Source organism: Primulina huaijiensis, unplaced genomic scaffold, assembly GCF_012295235.1.
Source record: "Primulina huaijiensis isolate GDHJ02 unplaced genomic scaffold, ASM1229523v2 C13194142, whole genome shotgun sequence".
Lineage (NCBI taxonomy): Eukaryota > Viridiplantae > Streptophyta > Magnoliopsida > Lamiales > Gesneriaceae > Primulina > Primulina huaijiensis.
In genome coordinates this window covers 1-940 of record NW_027341991.1, presented here as the reverse complement: position 1 = coordinate 940, position 940 = coordinate 1, and the positions used below count along the sequence as shown (strand labels likewise).

The following is a 940-nucleotide window of genomic DNA, read 5'->3' as shown; positions in this document are numbered from 1 at the left end:
GGCTGAGTCCTTTGCTAGCAACTCCCAATATATCACGTAATGTCCCGGGATAGAGTTGGTGTCCGCATAGCTCGTGTATTCGACCACGGACGTGTTGAATTCGCGCAACAGCTGTGATGCTTTGGCCACGGCAGCTTGTAGCTCGGCCTCGTCGGTCTTGTCCGAGTCGATGCTGAGTAGCACGTTCTTTCGCCTAACGAAGTGGAATTGCGGGGCAGAGTTGTGGAAGCCGGTGACGCGGAGGATGTCACCTACTCGGTACCTGTATAGGCCGGCGTAGGTGGTGATCACGAGTTCATATTCCTTGCCGATTTCTAGGTTGGCGAGGTCGACAAGTTTGGCTGGCGAGCGGCGGGAGGAGACGGTTGAGTTTGAGCTTGGCTCGTTCGGCAAGAACTCGAAGTAAGCCATGTTCGGCATGATGGTGTAGGAAACTTCCGAAGGATTGCACATGGGATTGAGATTGAGCCCAAAATAGCACTCGGAAGACGCGTACATCGTGCAGGCCTTTGGCAATCCTCCGCTGTAGTAATCAAGAGTCGGGATATATTGAGCCATCGCCCCGGTAACAATCACGTCAAGATACTTAGTATTTGGCCAAATCCTGGTAATAATCCTTTCCCAATTATCCTCACCGCACTCCTTGCAAATAAAGTCAGCCAAACATGAGTCGGGTCTCAAAATCCCGGCCATGCATTCTCGAATCGAAGCGTCGGTCACTTTCGGGTTGAGCGTCCCCGTTCGGATATCCCTGGCCAATTGCTGCCAGTTCAGCTGTAGGAACCGGATGGCCCGGAGAAGACCTGACGCGAACACCGCACCGACGCGGAGGACTTGCTCCCGCTCGTAAAGGCCGCAAAGCATTTGGGTGTACATGCTTTGAAACGAGTCGGGACAAAGGATGGCCTCGTTCGGGCTCGTGTACACGTTGTACGGGTCG

At 53.8% G+C, this 940-nt stretch overlaps 1 protein-coding gene across 1 annotated transcript; it reads right to left on the bottom strand.

The window, feature by feature from the left end:
• Nucleotides 1-6: 6 nt before the first annotated feature.
• LOC140965454 (probable indole-3-acetic acid-amido synthetase GH3.1) lies at nt 7-934 on the bottom strand (the record flags this gene model as incomplete). The annotated part of the gene is made up of 1 exon (XM_073425526.1): nt 7-934. A coding segment is annotated over exon 1 (870 nt), but the record flags the coding sequence as incomplete, so codon positions are not given.
• Nucleotides 935-940: the final 6 nt, after the last annotated feature.